At 51.6% G+C, this 16,108-nt stretch overlaps 1 protein-coding gene across 1 annotated transcript in view; it reads right to left on the minus strand.

Moving 5' to 3' along the window:
* Positions 1 to 691: 691 nt before the first annotated feature.
* The window catches only part of LOC117889181 (complement C3-like), a gene marked incomplete in the record, with an annotated part of 215,325 nt that continues 199,908 nt past the window's right edge, over positions 692 to 16,108 (minus strand). The window contains 6 exon segments of the mRNA XM_034793066.1: positions 692 to 856; positions 2,224 to 2,383; positions 3,779 to 3,854; positions 5,237 to 5,440; positions 6,086 to 6,172; positions 6,672 to 6,695. Of these exon segments, the coding sequence (XP_034648957.1) occupies positions 707 to 856; positions 2,224 to 2,383; positions 3,779 to 3,854; positions 5,237 to 5,440; positions 6,086 to 6,172; positions 6,672 to 6,695 (701 nt within the window).

Genomic DNA, 16,108 nt, shown 5'->3' on the forward strand with positions numbered 1-16,108 from the left:
TAAGCGAAGTGACACTCCTCCAGCACTGTGTGTAATAAACCCTCATGCGTAATTCTACACGGTGTCAAACTTCTGTTCCTTCATCAATGTCCCGTAACTAATTCCCTGACACGTTCAGTTCCCCTAAATATTCCTGCATGCTTAGATTGCAAACTCTCTGGGGCAGAGACTGCCTTCTGGTTCTGTGTTTGTACAGCACCTGGCACAATGGGATCTCTGGTCCTGAACTGAGGGTCCAAGGGGTTACCTCACTATAAATAATAATTATAATAATAACAGGAAACTTAAACCCGCCCAGTTTGTAATCCTGAAAGCCTTGTATTCTGATAGTCTCTACTTTTGTAGATGGGGAGGCCGTTAAACCATAGCAAGATGAAGCCAAACCCAAATAAGGACTCATTGCTTCTTTCCAATGTATGAAGATGGTCTCTACGTTCTTTTAAATCATTTTTCTCTGCTTGTTTTTTTCATATGATAAATATCCAAGCCCAGCTTCTCTCATTTTCCTGGCAGACTCTTGCGAGATTGTTGGGGGAATCCGAAGGCTGCGTCCCAGACATTCAAGACCTGAGCCCCTCAACGGGTGTGCGAGGAGAGAAGACTATCTGGCAACGCCACTAACTCCTTCCCCAGCAAATTCCACGTGCCACGGGGCGTGGTTCATAGGAGATGGAAAGATGGGAAAATCTGGATATCAACGTAGAAGTTAATATACGTGGGTATGAACGTAGAAGTGCACATACGGTGCAGAGATACTCACTTTGACTTGATCCTTGCAGATGTCCTTGGCCTCTTCCAATGCAATCAGCACAAAAGCCGTTAAAGAGACATCAGGCTCAGCACCCTTGTACCCTCCCTAAAGGGGAGCGAAGGACAGATTTGGGATAAGAAAGTCCCCTGAGTACCATGAAAAGAAAGAATTAATTCCAGGCCCTCAGCATAAGAAATTATAGCAGAACACATACTTCCTAGAAAGCTACCCAAGAATGGACTCTCAGTCGTGGCCAGACCTATTGCTGAACCTCCCTTGGGCTAATGGACACCTGTCGTGCAATGGGCCACATTCTGATCTCAGTTACTCCTTTGTCAGTGTGGAAGAACTCCATCCAAGTCAATAGAGATGCTTCATATTAAACCAGCGTGAGAGAATTTAGCTCACAAGGCCGGTGCTCAGGTCCCACGTCTAGCTCTCAGGCAGCTTCCCGTGCGTTAATGGATCAAGCCCCAGTGACATCAAAGACCAAACTTTGGCCTGTGAACCACCAAGACAGCGGCACTCCTCTGGGGCAATGCAAATCACTAAGCCCGGGATGAAGTGTATGAGAGGTGAGGACAAGGCATTCTCAGTTGAGGGCAACTGGCAGGGGAACCAATGCCCAGGGGTGATCAGGCCAGGCCAGAGCCTAAGTGTCTTTAGTAAATGCTGCAAAACTATCCCCTTTGGAGACGTCTTTCCACATGAGAACAACACTCACAGCACTAACCCCACTCCCTTCTATCTAATAAACCCAGACACAGACACCCCCTTCTACCCTAAGCCTGAGACCCCTTAAACTCAGACACTGGCAGCGCTAAACCCCAACACTGACAGCCCTAAACCCCAGGGGTGCTGGAACAATGTTTATAGTGGGGGTGCTGAGAGCCATTGAACCAAACTGTAACCCTGTATATAATGGAATCCACTCCAAGCCAAAGGGTGTTGCAGCACCCCATGCACCCCTACTTCCAGCACCTCTGCTAAACCCTGACACCCCCTTCAATTCCTAAACCCTAACACTGAGACCCCAAAAGCCCAACACCGACACCCCCTTTTACCTAATAAACCCTAACACTGACATGCACTAAGCCCTGACACCCCTAACTCCAACAATGACCCCCCCTCCACTCCTAAATCCCGAACAACAACAAAACCAAAAATGATCTACTCCCAGCAAAAAGTTTACCCCCAACAAGGGAGAAGTGCAAAGACTCCATGAAGTTCACTAAGGACTAAATAGATACAATCTGGCCCATTGGGCCTAAATCTCCATTCACTGCTGCCCAGGTAACTGCACTGGGTTGTTCCACTGATGCGAGAGAGAGAGAGAGAGGAGATCAGTCTGCATGAGCACAGACTTTGGGATGTAGCCCAGTAAGACGTCCCTTTGAATTATGAATCAACGAATTGCTGTGATGACTGAGGTGGGTAGTGATTGGTGTGTAAAAGTCAAAGGAAACACGTACCACCATCTCTCCGTGGATTACAGGGGCATCTTCTTGGAAGACCCCATCCGGTTTCTGCTTTTCCAGGATCAGCCATTTCACTGCTCCGCAGATAACTTGATTTTCAATGGGCACCAGTTTCTTAGCTATAGCAAAGACCTTTGCCAAGTAGGCCGTCAGCCTGAGGGCAGAATCAGTCACATCACGGTCACTCCTGCCTTCCCTGAATTACCCTCAGTGTGAAAGTTGAGACGTTTCACAGCACTAAATGGAGTGAGGTTCATGTGGGCCAGTTTATGGTAACCTGAGTGAGCAGGAGCTAGGGAAAATGTCACCGCTTGTCTGGGAAAGCGCATCCACACACTGCTCCCTATTACGGCCGGCTCTACTTGAGATGTACCGAGCTCTCGCTGCGTGCAGTGGTATGACCAGGATGGTGGGGTTGGGGGCCCACTGTGGACAGCTGGCCACTGGGAACTGGACCGGAGAGTCATCAAACTCAACTTCACACAAGCCAGTGAACAGCCGTCAAGATGGTAACGGTTAGTCTGAGCCAGCGACAAACTAGCCACCTAAAAGTGAAAGGACCTGGAGTTCATTACTAAGGCTGTGAGTCTGTCACGGAGGTCGCGGAAGTCACGGATTCCATGACGTTCCAGGACTTCCACAGATGCAGCAGCTGGTGTGGCTGGCGCCGGGGATTGCCTGAACAGCAGCAGTCCCAGGGGCAGGGCCGGCTCCAGCTTTTTTGCCACCCCAAGCGGCGAAGCGGAAAAAAAAAGAAAAAAAAGAAAAAAAGCCAATCGGCGGCACTTCAGCGGCAGCTCAATCGTGCCGCTTCATTCGGCAGTGGGTCCTTCGCTCCCTCTCTTCCTCTTCAGTGGCACTTCAGTGGCAACTCAAAGAGGAAGAGAGAGACTGAGGGAGCCGCCGCCGAATTCCCACCGAAGACCCGGACCTGCCGCCACTTTCTTTTGGCCGCCCCAAGCACCTGCTTCCTTTGCTGGTGCCTGGAGCCGGCCCTGCCCAGGGGCCAACCTGGGGGCAGTCTGAGCAGTGGCTGGAGCAGTGGTCCTGCGGGCAGCCCCGGAGGCCATCAGAGAGCAGTCCCCAGGGGCCTCGGGGCTGTGGGCGGCTGGATGCAGTCAGAAAATACCCATGACTATATCTTCACCTTATTCATCACCAGTCCCTCAAGCCATCCACTCACCCACACTGAACTGTCACTGAAATCACTGGGGGCCACATTTACAAGGTATTTAGGCACCTAGCGATGCAAATAGGCATACTTGACGTGCCTAAGTGAGCTAGGCACCCAACTCCCATTTCAAAGGGAATTAAGCCCCTACTCTGCTTAGGTGCTTTTGTAAATCCTGCCGGGTGCCTGTCTCATCTTTGGGCGTCTTTCCATTGCCATGTGTGGGAGTTGGATTGGGTACTTTTTTCCCATTGTATGTGTTGACCTTTGCCCTCTGGTTCTGGGCTGGAGACTGACTTGCTCTGGCTCACGTATTGCATGTGTAGGGTCAGGCTAACGGTGATAAAGAGCGTGCATTAGAAAACCCACTGTCCTCACCAAGTGCTTGATGGCCGGTTTTTGAAAGCGGCGTAAGAGAAGTCGGGTTTTTTGTAAACCATCTGCTGCGTGTAACCTGAAACAGGGAGAGTAAGAAGGAGCTGTGCGATGTCTGGTGAGCGTCCAATGAGGACTTTACATGCGTAACGCAAACGAAATCAGAGCTGTGACCCCTGCCGCAGCTGTCTGAGTTGTGTGGCTCTCCACTTTCTGCAGGCGTCTCTTGGGAGGAACACAGCACAGCAACTCAAGGGAAGCAAAGGCAGAAACCTGTCTGGTGGGGAAGCCGATTGGCATGGGCACTGCCCCATTCCTCACCAGCATAAATCCTCCCTTCGGGGTGGGAGCGGGGTCAAGTGAATAGAGTGTATGGGGACCTGGGAGGTGGGATGCCTGGGTTCTATGCCAGGCTCCGGGAGGGGAGGGTGAGTTAGTGTTTGGAGCAAGGTGCTGTGAGTCAGGACCCCTGGGTTCAGTTCTCAGTTCTGTCGCTCACTGCGTGATGTGATGTTGGGCAAGTCACTGCCTGCCTCAGTTTCCCCATATTGTAAAAGCTTAAGGGATGGGATGTTTGTAGTTCAGACTCCGTGCCTAATGTAGGTGGCCCACAAAGGGGCTCAGGGTGTAGGGAAACACCTGTTCCTTCAGGAGCTAGGTTGAAACCTACCAAGTTCTCTCAATGGTGATGAGATTCTCTATCCTTCCTTGCTACCAAGTGCCAACCTGACACGGAATTGAACTGTGGGTGAATGGCCTCCACCCCACGACCATCCCATAGTACCGGGGTGCCTCATAATCCTCAATGTAACTACCAGGGGTGCCGGAATGGGGGGGGGCAGGGGGATATGGCCCCACCCACTTTTTTCCTGCCTTATGGGTGAGTGACAGGGGAGGAGGGAACGGAGAGGAGTGAGCGGCAGAATGGGGGCGGGAAGAGGTGGAGCAAGGGCAAGACCTTGGGGGGAAGAAGCCTAGTGGGGCGGGGCCTCGGGGTGGAGCGTGAGTGGCCCACAGGGGGAGGGGAAAAGTGGAGGGGCTTCGTGGGGAAGGGCAGAGTGCAGGCAGGGCCACGATCCAGGTGCCGGTGGGAGCTTGCGGAGCTCCTGCCATCTACCCTCACAACCCCCCTGCGCAGCAGGGCACTGCTACTCTCCCCGTTTGCAGGGGGGAAATGGAGTCACAGAGAGATTAAGTGACTTGTCCAACATCACACCAGGAGTCTGTGGCAGAGCAGGGAACTGAACTGGTGTCCCCTGAGTGCCAGGCTACCTGTCTGATCCCTGGACTCTCTATCACCCAATGTGCTTAACATGAGGTTTCTGAAGCATTTGGTACCGGCCACTCTCCGAGACAGGCTACTGGGCTAGATGGACCTCAGGGCCAGTCCTGTGCAGCAGTTCCTGTGTCCCTAACGCGAGCCTGAAGAGGGATTTGCTGTCTGGTATGAGAAGTACTTACCTTGCATGATCAACTTGATGGCTTCCGCTCTGCGTTCCACCCCGATCTTTTCCCACTGCTCGGTGCTGTCCAGGTAGATGGTGGCGATGACTGGGGGCGTCATGCTGATCATGTTCTGTTCCCCACAGCCAGACGGCGTCACAATGAGGTGCTTCAGGTTGGCCCCGTCGATGGAGTTTTCGACAATGATTGTCACAGGGTTTCCTGGCCAAGGAAATAACGCGGCGTGAATTCGAGCACCGAGAGCAGGTGCTGATGGGGACAGAGAGACAGACAGACCTCTCTGCGGGCAGTGGCGGATTGAGAGCTCAATCCTGCATGGTGCTGAGCACACCCAAACCCCATGAAGATCGGATCCTAACCCAGCAACAAACAGCTGTTTGACGGCGGGAAGCGGCTGGAGGTAGGCAAAGGAGTGGGGACGCGGCGCGCTGGGGGAGGGGGGACAACGGGTAAGGGGAGCTTGGCGGCCGCAGGGAATAACTTGGTGGAGGTCAGGGCGGAGGGGCGCGCGGAGCTTGGTGGGCTGCAGAAAATAACTCTGCGGGCCGCAGGCTGTGTGTTTGAGACCCCTGCACTAGGGCATCCTGTCCAACGACATAGGCTGCCCCCTGGGCGCTCCTTATTTCTGTGCACCTGTCTCTCCTGTGAGCATCTTGCTTAGCCACACGCCGACAATGACTTTGCTGTATCTTGGCCATTAATGCTCGATAGTGCACGTAGACAGTTGTAACAGAACCAGGTGGGTAATCGGTTCACCTCCTGCGAGTGTGGCTACCAGGGAAGAATTCATTGCTCCCTTCACTCTGTTTCTAAAGCATAAAACACTTTCAAATCAGAGGCCCTTGCCTTGGATGCTGACTTTGGTCTCCGATTCTGTGTCTGGAACCCTGTCATCTATATCTGCCGCTTTCACCTTCACTTCCTGGACTCCCCCTGAAAAGGAAGGATGAGAAAAAGAGACAGTGAAATGCCATCCATCCAGCCAGGTGAGATTTGCTGCTGGTTCTTGAATAATACTCTTCAACGCTCATAGAGAGCCCTGCACAATCCACTGACGTGCTAGGGCAAAGGGAGGGAGGGGGCAGCTGAGATGGGAACCAGGAAGCTATGAATACGGGGCAGGCAGAGGCGGCTGCATTTCAGTGGCAGCAGAATTGCTCTGCATAGCGCTGATTCTAGTCTTCCGTGATGAGCCTGGTTTTGACCTCCATCTCAGCCAACACGAAACCAATCCCTCTGAAATCTCCCACGCACGATCAGATGCCAGGGTAGAATTTTTCAGGGAAGTTTTCTGCAGATTCGATTAAGGGTTTGGGTTAGATACAAGGGCTCCAAAAACAGAGATGCTCTCACTTAGCTATAGATTGTGGAATTCTTTGAGACCTTCAGGATGAAAGGTGCCACGTAAAGGCAAAGCAGTGCGGCTACTCACCTGGTCCTTTCGCAGATGGATCCAGTACCACAGACATAATTGTTTTGTTCATCCTTATCCCTTCCGGCTAGAAAGGAATGACAAGAGTATAGTAAGCACAGTAGCATTCAGAGACAATGAAGAGCAGTAGGAAAAGGTGAGCGACTTGCTGATCTTGAGATCAGCGTGAATCAGGAATGACTCCACTGGAAGTCAGCGGTCAAGTGAAACTGAGATCAGGTTCCATCCCAATGAGTCTGGAATCTGACCTCAGCCTCAGGCAGCGTCCCCTTTCATTTTGCATCCTGGTTAGGATGCATCCAAGGAGAAGTCCCTAGGCCAAAATCATCCCTGGCATAACACCACTGATGAACGGGAGGAATTTTTGCCAGAAGCTGGGAATGGGCGACAGGATAGATCACTTGATAATTCCCTGTTCTGTTCATTCCCTCAGGGACACGTGGCATTGGCCACTGTTAGAAGACAGGACACTGGGCTAGATGGACCATTGGTCTGACCCAGTATGGCCGTTCTTATGAATCTGGCAGGGTGAGGAAGTGAGAAGCTCAATTCATTCCATCATTGCTCTGTGACCTCCCTGAAAAGACGGTTACTCACCTTTGTAACTGTTGTTCTTCTAGATGTGTTGCTCATATCCATTCCAATTAGGTGTGTGCGCGCCGCGTGCACGGCCGTCAGAGAATTTTTACCCTAGCAACACCCGGTGGGTCGGCTCTGGAGGCCCATGGAGTGGCGCCTTCATGGCACTAGATATATACCCCAGCCAACCCAGTGTCCCCTCAGTTCCTTCTTGCCAGCTACTCTGACAGGGTACGTCTATACTTACCCACTGGTTCGGTGGCAAGCAGTCCATCTTCTGGGATCGATTTATCGCGTCTTGTCTAGACGCGATAAATCGATCCTGGAAGTGCTTGCCATCGACGCCGGTAATCCTGCTCCGCGAGAGGAGTAGGCAGAGTCAACGGGGGAGCCTGCCTGCCACGTGTGGATCCGCGGTAAGTACCTTTAAGTTCGAACTAAGATACTTCGACTTCAGCTACGTTATTCACGTAGCTGAAGTTGCATATCTTAGTTCGAACTGGGGGCTTAGTGTGGACCAGCCCACAGAGGGGAAAGGGGGCGGGTTTGGAATGGATATCAGCAACACATCTTGAAGACTAACAGTTACAAATGTGAGTAACTGTCTTTTCTTCTTCAAGTGCTTGCTCATATCCATTCCAAATAGGTGAGTCCCAAGCCTTACCTAGGCGGTGGGGTCGGGGTGAAGTAATGTGGATTGAAGGACTGCTCTACCAAATGCCGCATCGTCTCTGGCTTGCCGGACAATGGCATAGTGTGAAGCAAAGGTATGTACTGAAGACCAAGTAGCAGCTCTGCAGATCTCCTGGATTGGTAGTTGGGCCAGGAAAGCTGCCGACGAAGCCTGAGCTCTTGTGGAGTGAGCAGTAAGAGGCAGGATTGGGACACTGGCAAGATCATAGCAAGCATGGATCCAAGAAGAGATCTGCTGAGAGGAGACCGGGAGGCCCTTCATGCGGTCCGCCACTGCGATGAAGAGCTGGGTCATTTTTCGGAGTGGCTTCGTACGCTCAATGTAGAAGGCAAGGGCCCCACGAACCTCGAGGGAGTGCAGACGTTGTTCCTGACGACTGGCATGCGGTTTTGGGCAGAAAATCGGGAGGAAAATATCTTGGTTGATATGGAAAAAAAGGCTGGGTCGCAGCTGCATCTTATCCTTATGGAAGATTGTGTAAGGTGGTTCCGAGGTAAGGGCCTTGAGTTCGGAGACACCCCTCGTTGTCGTGGTAGCGATGAGGAAAGCTGTTTTCCAAAAGAGGTATAAAAGAGAGCAGGTGGCCAGCATCTCAAACTGGGGCCCCATGAGTCTGGAGAGGACCAGGTTAAGGTCCCATGTAGGGACTGGCTGCTGCACCTGTGGGTAGAGACGGTCCAGGCCCTTGAGGAACCTGCTGACCATGGAATTAGCAAAGACAGATCTACCATTCGCACCTGGGTGAAAAGCCAAGATGGCCGCCAGGTGAACTCAGATAGATGATGTCGCCAGACCCTGCTGTTTCAGGCTCAAGAGGTAGTCCAGAATGAGAGGCATAGCTGCTTGGAGAGGGGGCGTGCCGTGGTGAGTGCACCAGCATGAGAATCGCTTCCACTTAGCCATATATGTGGCCCGAGTGGAAGGTTTCCTGCTGCCCAACAGGACCTGCTGCACCAAGTGAGAACAGAGGAATTCTGAATGGCTCAGCCATGCAGCATCTACGTCGTGAGGTGGCGGGATCGTAGGTCAGGGTGACATAGGTGGCCGTGATCCTGACTGATCAGGTCTAGAAAAAGGGGCAGTGGAACTGGGACGTCCATGGAGATCTCCAACGTACCAATGTTGCCTGGGCCACGCCGGGGCGACTAGTATCAGTCGAGTCCTGTCCCTGCGTCCTTTGAGCAGGATCTTGTGTACGAGGAGAAATGGTGGGAAGGCGTAGAATAATTGGTTCGTCCACGGGAGTAGGAAGACATCCATGAGGGAGCCCGGGGAGCGACCTTGGAGGGAGCAGAACACCGGGTATTTCCAGTTGCTGCATGAGGCAAACAGGTCGACCTGGGGAAATCCCCACTTTAGGAAGATGGCGTGAATGACATCCGGACGGATCGACCACTCGTGGGCGTGGAAGGATCTGCTGAGGGGGTCCGCCAGTGTGTTCTGGACCCCTGGGAGGAACGAAGCCGCCAGGTGAATGGAGTGGGCTATGCAGAACTCCCACAGTCGAATGGCCTCCTGACAGAGAGGGGAGGAACGAGCCCCGCCTTGCCTGTTGATGTAGAACATGGCCATGGTGTTGTCTGTGAGGACCACCACACAGCGACCATGCAGGTGGTCTCAGAAGGCTTGACAAGCTAGATGTACTGCCATCAGTTCCCGTATGTTGATGTGGAAAGAGAGTTCGGATGGGGTCCACAGGCCCTGTGTCTGAATGTCCCCGAGACGGGCCCCCCAACCCAGGGCTGGCGCGTCCGTAACAAGGGACAAGGATGGCTGGGATGTGTGGAAGGAGACTCCGCATACTGCCCTGGGGTCTAGCCACCAGCGGAGAGAGGCCAGGACTTCCCCCAGAACAGTTACCACCAGGTTCAGGTTATCTCAACCCGGGCGGTAGACTGACGCCAGCCAAGCTTGAAGCGAATGGAGCCGTAGTCTGGCATGCCTGGTCATGTACGTGCAGGAAGCCATGTGTCCTAGAAGTCTCAAGGACGTTCTTGCTGTTGAGGTTGGGAAGCTTTGAAGGCTACGAATGAGGCCCGTCAGAGCATGGAAACAAGCATCCGGCAGGAGGGCCCGGGCATGCACAGAATCTAGGACCGCCCCGATGAATTCTATTCTCTGGGTTGGTTCTAGAGTCGACTTTGTCACATTGATGAGAAGACCCAATCGACAAAATGTGTCTGTAACCACTTGAATGTGGGACTGCGCCTGTTCTTTGGTGCGATCTCAGATGAGCCAGTCGTCGAGATACGGGTATACCTGTATCCGCCTCCAACGAAGGGAAGCTGCCACGACTGCCATACATTTGGTGAACACCCGGGGGGCTGTGGAAAGGCCAAACAGAAGGACCATGAACTGATAATGTTCACGGCTGACCACAAAGCGGAGGAAGCGTCTGTGTGCTGGATGGATTGCTATGTGGAAATACGCATCCTTCATGTCGAGGGCGGTGTACCAGTCTCTATGGAAGGTATAATGGTGCCCAAGGAGACCATGCAGAACTTCAACTTTACCATGAATTTGTTGAGTCTTTGCAGGTCCAGGATAGGCCGAAACCCGCCCTTCATCTTGGGAATTAGGAAATAATGGGAGTAAAAACCCCTGCCCTTTAGCTCCGTTGGAACCTCCTTGATCGCCCCCATGGATAGGAGCGTTTGAGCCTCCTGACTGAGGAATTGCTCGTGAGAAGGGTCCCTGAAGAGGGACAGGGAGGGTGGGAGGGTGGGGAGAAAGAAACTTGGAGAGAGTATCCCCTTTCCACCGCGCGAAGAACCCAATGGTCCATGGTTATAAGGGACCAAGCACGGAGGAAACAGGATAAATGAGTCAGGAAGGGTGGGGTAGGATCCTGACCGAGGTCTGGTATCTTGTCCTTGAGCGTCCCTTCAAAAGTTTTGTTTAAGGCCCGCTGAGGGCTTGGAAGGGCCCTGGCCGGGTTGGTGGTTGGAGGGTTTCCTCCTGGTATTGTGCCCCTGCCTACTATAGAAGTCCTGCCTCAGCCGAGGAGGGGGATAGGAGCGTTGTGGCTGAGGTTTGAATGGCTTCTGCTGGGTAGCCGGTGTGTGCATCCCCAGCAATCACATTATGGCCCTTGAGTCCTTGAGGCTCTGAAGCCTCGAGTCAGTTTTGTCTGAAAACAGGCCCTCTCCATCAGCTCTGGTCGTAAGCCGGAAGCTTGCAACCAAGATATACGCCTCATTGCAATCCCTGAAGAGAGGGTCCGAGCGGCAGTCTGCAGTCTCCAACGAGGCCTGTAATGAGGTCCTCGCCACCGTCTTGCCCTCTTCCACCAGGGCCCCAAACTCCTCTCTGGACTCCGAAGGAACCAGCTCCTTGAACTTTAACATGGAGTTCCAAGAGTTATAGTTGTATCGGCTCAGGAGCGCCTGCTGGTTTGCAATCTGGAGCTGAAGTCTGCCCGAGGAGTAGACTTTGCGCCCAAATAAATCGAGGCGTTTGGCCTCTTTTGATTTGGGTGCCGGGGCTTGCTGACCATGGCACTCCTTCTCATTCACTGAGGCCACCCACAGTGAACAGGGCTGTGGGTGCGTGTACAAATAGTCATATCCCTTGGAGGGGGCGAAGTACTTCTGCTCCACCCCTTTAACAGTCGTAGGAATGGACGTGGGCGTTTGCCAGATTGTTCTGGCTGTGGTCTGGATGGTCCGGATGAGTAGTAGGGCCACCCTAGACAGAGCCTCTGTGGACAAAATGTCAACCACAGGGTCCTCCACCTCTATAACCTCCTCTGCTTGGAGGTTCATATTGTGCGCCACCCTGCGTTAGAGGTCCTGATGGGCACAGAGGTCTATAGTGGGGGGAACCCAAAATAGCAGTTCCTGCCACCGCCTCATCAGGTGAGGATGAGGAGGAGGCCACGGAAGGAAGAGGATCATCTGGGACCTCTTGCTGAGTTAGGTCTTGGCGTCCTGAGGCCGCGACCTCAGCGTCTGGGCCAGGAACCGGAGTTGGAGGAGGGTCTGGAGCCTGGATGGACGACGCCCCAGTTTCCATGTCCCCAGGAGCAGGACGGCTGATGGTGGCCTCTGGCACACGCAGCTCGGAGAGGGCTGAATGAATGCGAGCAGCGGCAGCCAACAGGGCGGCTAACAGGGGAGTTTGAGAGGGAGTTTGCAGGGGGAGGCAGGAGGGCGGGGCGTGTCGTGTGCTCCGTGGCCCCAGGTGCTGTGGGCAGAAACTGCAGCGGCCATGAGCCAAGCAGCAGCAGCAGACAGAATGCAGATGGCTGCATGTGGAAGCTGTGGTATGTATATAGTCCTAGCAGGAGACCCGGAACAAAGGTATGTGTGTATGAAGTGTCGCCTTATAGTGTTACTGGAGGAAAAGATTAAGGGGCTGGAGATGCAGGTAGAGACCCTGGTGGAGTTTAGGCGGGGGTTTGAGCAGCTGATGGAGGATGGGCAAGGCGGGGCTGAAGGGGAAGGCTCTAGGGTGCAGGAGGAGCCAGTAGTAGATGACAGCGAGAGGGGAATGGAAGGAGGAGATCCAGGGAAGTGGAGGCATGTGACTGTGAGAAGTAGGCCAAGGAAAAGGAGGGCCAGTGAGGGGGGAATAGAACTCAGGAATAGGTTTGAGTGTTTGGAGAACGAGGTAGAGGGGTAGCAGGTGATGACTGAAGGTGGGAGGGTGAGGAAGAAGAGAAGAGCGGCTAGTCCGAGAGAGAGGGGGGAGGAGTTGATGGAGACAGCACCAATTATGGGCCACCAGAGGATACAGGAAGGCATAAGGGGGAGCATAAGGGAAGATAGGAGCAGACACAGGTCAGGACTAGAGGGATCGGAGACTAGATTACTAGATCGCACTGTTGCCAGGCGACGGCAGGTGTATGTAATTGGAGACTCTTTACTGAGGAGATTGGACAGGCCTGTGACCAGGGCGGACCCGGAGAACAGAAGGGTGTGCTGTCTACCGGGTGCAAAGATACGCGATGTGGACCTGCGGTTGAAAAGGATCCTGAAAGGAGCAGGTAAGAACCCCTTGATAATCCTTCATGTGGGAACGAATGACACGGCTAGGTTCTCGTTAGAGAGAATCAAGGGAGATTATGCCAGGCTGGGGAAGACTCTCAAGGAGATAGAGGCTCAGGTTATCTTTAGTGGGATTCTGCCTGTTCCGAGGGAAGGGCACCAAAGGGCTGATAGGATTGCGAGGATAAATAGTTGGCTAAGGGAGTGGTGCTATAAGGAGGGCTTTGGGATGTATGGCCACTGGGAGGCTTTCGGGGACAGACACCTGTTCTCGCGGGATGGGCTTCACCTGAGTAGGGAAGGAAATAGACTTCTGGGAGGGAGGCTGGCTCATCTTATCAAAAGAGCTTTAAACTAGGAAGTTTGGGGAGATGGTTGGGAGATGCACAGTTAATCTCCACGCCAGTTTCCGGTATTGAAAAGCTGAGTGTAATAAGAGGAGACATAGCCGGGGAAATGAGATTGGACATAGGAGGGACAGGGGGGACGAACACAAAGAGGAGCGCAACATACAGTGCTAGTAATGGGAGACAGGCTAAACGACATATATTAGGCTGTTTGTACACCAATGCGAGAAGCCTAGGTAATAAAATGGAGGAATTGGAGCTCTTGGTCCGAGAATTGAAACCGGATATCGTAGGAATAACTGAAACATGGTGGAATGGCAGTCACGACTGGAACACAGGTATGGAGGGGTATGCGCTGTTTAGGAAAGACCGGGATAAAGGTAAAGGGGGGGGGGTGGCATTGTATGTCAATAGTGAAATAAGCTGTAAAGAAATAATAGTGGATGGAATAGATAATACAGAGTCCGTCTGGGCAATACTCAAGCTGGGTAAAAGTACTACTAGAGCCTCTCCGGGGATAGTGCTTGGGGTGTGCTATAGACCGCCGGGATCGACCCAGGATATGGATAAGGAATTGTTTAATGTATTAAGGGAGGTAAATACTAATAGAAACTGTGTAATTATGGGGGACTTTAACTTCCCGGATATAGATTGGGGAACAAACGCTAGTAGCAATAATAGGGCTCAGATGTTCCTAGATGTGCTTGCGTATCAATTCCTTTATCAAGTGGTAGCTGAGCCGACGAGGGGGGAGGCCATTTTAGATTTGATTCTGGTAAGTAGTGAGGACCTTGTTGAGGAAGTGGTAGTGGGGGACAACTTGGGCTCCAGTGATCATGAGCTAATTCGCTTTAAACTAAATGGAAAGAGTACCAGAATTAAGTCAAAGACTAGGGTTTATAATTTTAAAAAGGCCAATTTTAACAAATTAAGGGGACTGGTAAGGGAAGTGGATTGGGCAAACGTATTAAGGGACCTAAAGGCAGAAGAAGCCTGGGATTACTTTAAGTTAAAGATGCAAGAGCTGTCAGAGGCCTGTATCCCCAAAAAGGGAAAAAGATTACTAAGCAAGAGACTTAGACCGAGCTGGATGAGCGACCGGCTGAAAGGGGCGATTAGGAAAAAACAGAAAGCGTACAAAGAGTGGAAGAGGGGAGGGATCAGTAAGGAAACTTACCTTAGCGAAGTCAGAGAATGTAGAGATAGAGTGAGAAAGGCCAAAGGCCAGGAAGAGTTGGACTTAGCGAGGGGAATTAAAAGTAATAGTAAGAGGTTTTACAGCCATATAAATAGGAAGAAAGCAAAGAAAGAAGAAGTGGGACCGCTGAAGACTATAGCCGGAGAGGAGATTAAAGATAATCTAGGCATGGCGCAATATCTCAATGAATATTTTGCATCGGTGTTTAATGAGGCCAATGAAGGTATTAGGGATACTAGCACCGTTACAGAGGGGCATACGGGATGGGGGATTACCGCATCCGAGGTAGAAACAAAACTAGAACGCCTTAATGGGACTAAGTCGGGTGGACCAGACGATCTTCATCCGAGAATATTGAAGGAATTGGCGCGGGAAATAGCAGGCCCATTAGCGACTATATTTAATGAATCTGTAAACTCGGGGGTAGTCCCGTTAGACTGGAGAATAGCCAATGTGGTTCCTATTTTCAAGAAAGGGAAAAAAAGTGACCCGGGTAACTATAGGCCTGTTAGTTTAACATCAGTAGTGTGCAAGGTGCTGGAGAAGATTCTGAAAGAGAAACTAGTTGAGGACCTTGAAGTTAATGGCAAATGCGATAAATTACAGCATGGTTTTACGAAGGGCAGATCGTGCCAAACGAATCTGATCTCCTTCTTTGAGAAAGTAACGGACTTATTAGATAAGGGAAATGCGGTGGACCTAATTTACCTGGATTTCAGTAAAGCGTTTGATACAGTACCCCATGAGGAACTATTGGTTAAAATGAAAAACATGGGGATCGATATGAAAATCCAGAGGTGGATAGGGAATTGGTTAATGGGGAGAATGCAGCGGGTCGTATTAAAGGGTGAATTGTCGGGTTGGAGGGAGGTTACTAGTGGAGTGCCTCAAGGTTCGGTTTTGGGACCCATCTTATTTAATCTATTTATAACTGACCTCGGGACAGATTGCAAGAGTGGGCTGATAAAGTTTGCGGATGATACGAAGGTGGGAGGAGTTGCAAACTCGGAGGAGGATAGGGATACTCTGCAGGGAGACTTGAATGAGCTTGTGAATTGGAGTATTAGAAATAGGATGAAATTTAATAGTAAAAAGTGTAAGGTTATGCACTTGGGGACGAATAATAACAATTTTAGTTACAAGATGGGGACGCATTGGTTAGAAGTAACGGAAGAGGAGAAGGACCTAGGGGTCCTTGTGGACCGCAGGATGACTATGAGTCGGCAATGTGACGTGGCGGTGAAAAAAGCCAATGCGGTCTTGGGATGTATTAGGCGAGGTATATCTAGTAGAGATAGGGAGGTCCTGCTTCCGTTGTATAAGGCACTGGTGAGACCTCATTTGGAGTACTGTGTGCAGTTCTGGTCTCCAATGTTTAAAAAAGATGAACTCAAACTGGAACGGGTGCAGAGAAGGGCGACTAAGATGATCAGAGGAATGGAAAACCTGTCGTATGAAAAGAGATTAGAGGAGCTTGGGTTGTTTAGTCTGACAAAGCGAAGGCTGAGGGGGGATATGATTGCTATCTTTAAATATATCAGAGGGGTTAATACAAGGGAGGGAGAGGAATTATTTCAGCTTAGTACTAATGTGGACACGAGAACGAATGGATACAAACTGGCCGGGGGGAA

The sequence above is a fragment of the Trachemys scripta genome, chromosome 16 (genome assembly GCF_013100865.1).
Source record: "Trachemys scripta elegans isolate TJP31775 chromosome 16, CAS_Tse_1.0, whole genome shotgun sequence".
Classification (NCBI taxonomy): domain Eukaryota; kingdom Metazoa; phylum Chordata; order Testudines; family Emydidae; genus Trachemys; species Trachemys scripta.